The sequence below is a fragment of the Poecilia latipinna genome, unplaced genomic scaffold, assembly GCF_001443285.1.
Source record: "Poecilia latipinna isolate Pla-1442-1.1 unplaced genomic scaffold, P_latipinna-1.0 Scaffold310, whole genome shotgun sequence".
Taxonomy (NCBI): domain Eukaryota; kingdom Metazoa; phylum Chordata; class Actinopteri; order Cyprinodontiformes; family Poeciliidae; genus Poecilia; species Poecilia latipinna.
Window position 1 is genome coordinate 567211 of NW_015112926.1, and position 2653 is coordinate 569863.

General features: G+C 37.2%; 1 protein-coding gene and 2 long non-coding RNA genes across 6 annotated transcripts in view; 1 reads left to right on the forward strand and 2 right to left on the reverse strand.

Annotated features, from left to right (window-relative positions):
* The window catches only part of LOC106948867 (mucin-2-like), a 5888-nt gene extending 5857 nt beyond the window's left edge, over nt 1-31 (reverse strand). Inside the window, exon 1 of the mRNA XM_015034740.1 lies at nt 24-31. Within this exon, the coding sequence (XP_014890226.1) occupies nt 24-31 (8 nt within the window). The remainder of the gene's footprint in view (nt 1-23) is intronic.
* A 965-nt stretch (nt 32-996) lies between these two features.
* The window catches only part of LOC106948881 (uncharacterized), a 5215-nt gene continuing 3558 nt past the window's right edge, over nt 997-2653 (forward strand). For 2 of the 4 annotated variants that reach the window (XR_001425271.1, XR_001425272.1), the window contains exons 1-4: nt 997-1112; nt 1418-1591; nt 1699-1984; nt 2058-2234. This is a non-coding gene — a long non-coding RNA (uncharacterized LOC106948881). The remainder of the gene's footprint in view (nt 1113-1417; nt 1592-1698; nt 1985-2057; nt 2235-2653) is intronic. The other 2 variants (XR_001425274.1, XR_001425273.1) reach the window with 2 other exon arrangements.
* The window catches only part of LOC106948883 (uncharacterized), a 3798-nt gene continuing 2835 nt past the window's right edge, over nt 1691-2653 (reverse strand). The window contains exon 2 of the long non-coding RNA XR_001425277.1: nt 1691-2014. This is a non-coding gene — a long non-coding RNA (uncharacterized LOC106948883). The remainder of the gene's footprint in view (nt 2015-2653) is intronic.

A 2653-nucleotide genomic window follows, 5' to 3' on the forward strand; every position in this document is an offset into this window, starting at 1 on the left:
AGGATATTCAGAATATTTACTACAAATACATGCCAGACGTATCGGTCAAATGACTTTAATTCGGTATTTAAAAATAACTCCGTAAAATATAAAACCGGAGTAGTTTTGTTGTGCTTGTTGTTAGCTTGATTAAAAAGCCTTAAAAAAAAAAAAAACAATTTACCAACTATTTTTGAGTATGATATCAATGATTTACACCAAATAAATTTAAGAAAAATTAAGATGTATTTTCTTTTGTGATTGCATGCAAACTGTTCTGTAAACCTTTTAATATGTTCGATTGAAATAAAAATAAGGACGGATCCCACAAAAACCCAAGAAGAAGAATAAGCTGACGTCATCCTATGCGACACTTACACTCCGGTGAGTAGAAATCTGCATCTGTCAAAATGTTTTTGTACTCTAAAACCAAAAATAACAACAAAGTGTTACGTTATAAAATTACTGATGGTCGTTTTAGGACTTAATGGCAGTAGGACTGTGATGCGAATGGTTGAAGACACGTTTGTAACATTTTTTTTTGCCGGAAAATATACGGTGGAAGCTAGCTAAATTAGCCTCTTGGAGGCTAATTGTTCCTGTACACTGTACCTGTGCTTAATACGTTTAATTAGCCATGATAGTCACATAATAATGTTTATAGTCATGCTTGTTGTTGCCACTTTGTAATATTGGAGGGTTGCTAAAAACATCAGTGTCCCCAGGCTGTGATGATCTTTAAAGTTCTGATCCCTGTCTGAATACACTGATTGCAGCTAGGTCATTTACTTGAATTAAAAATGAACTTGCGTCAGTACAGGCACATTTCTTTCCTCCTGTCTGTTATTTATTGCTGTTGCAAGCCAGATGAAGAGAAGTAAAGAGCTGAGAACCTGATCTTTGAACAGACAGAGACCATAGCTGAGGAGCATCCAATGATGATACCAGAGAACCACGAAGAGACTATGATAGGGCTTGATTTGGTTCCTGTTTCTCATCCTGTTGTCCCATCCTCTGTCTTTTCAGAAGAAGAAAAGACCCAGAAGCATCTCTCCAACTGCCTCTCCTCCCACTGTGTCATCTCTCCGTCCCCCCCTGCCCGTAGATCTTAAATAACTGTCAACTTTGGCTGTGTGAGTTCTTTGACGTACATATCTCAGAAGGGCCGTCTGACTCTATTCTTGAGTGGTTATGCTATTCAACATTTTGGTGTAACTTGTTAAACACACTTGAATCAACAGGCTGAGGTGCCACCTCATTCATTCTGCATTCAGATCATATGAAGTCCTGGTAACATCAAAATTAATTGAGTGAGATGTTTTGTGCCAGAGAAACACCTAGAACTTGAAAGACACCTAACCTATTCTTGATGCCTGGTATTTGGACACTTATGTCCTTTTTTATGTTTTCTTTTTTTATCTCTCATTTTAAATCATAGTTAAGATCTCGGCTGACAGCTTCCTGAAATGATTTTTGAGCGTGAAGCCATAATATATGAGTTGGATAAGATGTTAAGGAAGGATCCCTTCAAGTGTCAAGCTTGTACCCCAGATGTGCTTTCAGTTTCAGTGGATGGAAATTGCAAGTATTACCATTTAAAGAATGCAGCAATGTATTGTAAAATGTGTACAATATAACAATTCTTTGTATATGTTAGTGATGTTCACTACTTTTGGACTATAACATCTCATGGAGTGTATTTTATTGCTTGTTTTTCAGATTGGAGGAACAGGCTATATTTCAGGACCTTTTCATAGCCAAGGATGAAAACATAGGAAAATTTGTGGACTGTATACGCTCTTAGAGATAGGGTATGAGATATTTGCATAACCCTTGTTCTTTTCAACAAAGGCTGGCCAACAGACAATCACTTTTTTTCCATGTATGTAACATGCAAGTACTGGCCATATCTTGAAAACTAACAAAAAGCTGTCCTGAGCTCCAACACCTGCTTAAAATGAAGCCATTTCTCTCAATTTTCCATGGCAAAGCCCATGAATGTAAGGTAAGGAACACTGACCAGGCATTGAATAACCTTGCTGGTATAACCTTTGACACAGTTGATGTTGTTTGTGCAGATACAGATGGACAAAGCTTGTGCCAAGGCTCATCGCAAGATCAGAAAGGAGAAAACATCTTAGCTTTGGCTTTAGAAGATGTTGGTCACTTGAAGACTGATACAGACACAGAAGTTCTGTCTTTGGAAGAGATCCTGTCCGGTGACACAACATTGCCATGGCAACAATCACACAGTGGTAAGTAAACATACACTAATATGTTTTATACTGTCATCATAGCTGACAGAAATGTGACTAGATACTCCAGAGGTTGACCTCAACTTACAAATTTAAACTTTTAATGAGTTGATTTGTCCTTTTCATAAATGCATTTCTGTCAGTCTTCACACAAGAACAAGGGCAATCGATGACATCATGATGGTGGATGACTGGAAGAGGAAAAGAGGATCTTTGTTGATGGACCATCATTGGAAATCTCTGTCATCCTATGAAGACACTCTAAAGGAGTTTCCCACCTGTTATCGGGAGGTAAATTTAAAAGTATGTTTTTAAGTAATGCATAAACATACCAAAAGTTAAAGCATCTAAATTTTGTATTTTTATTTTTATTTATGTTCAACTTTAAAGGTTTGTCCTGTGCCCTAACTGACGAAGGT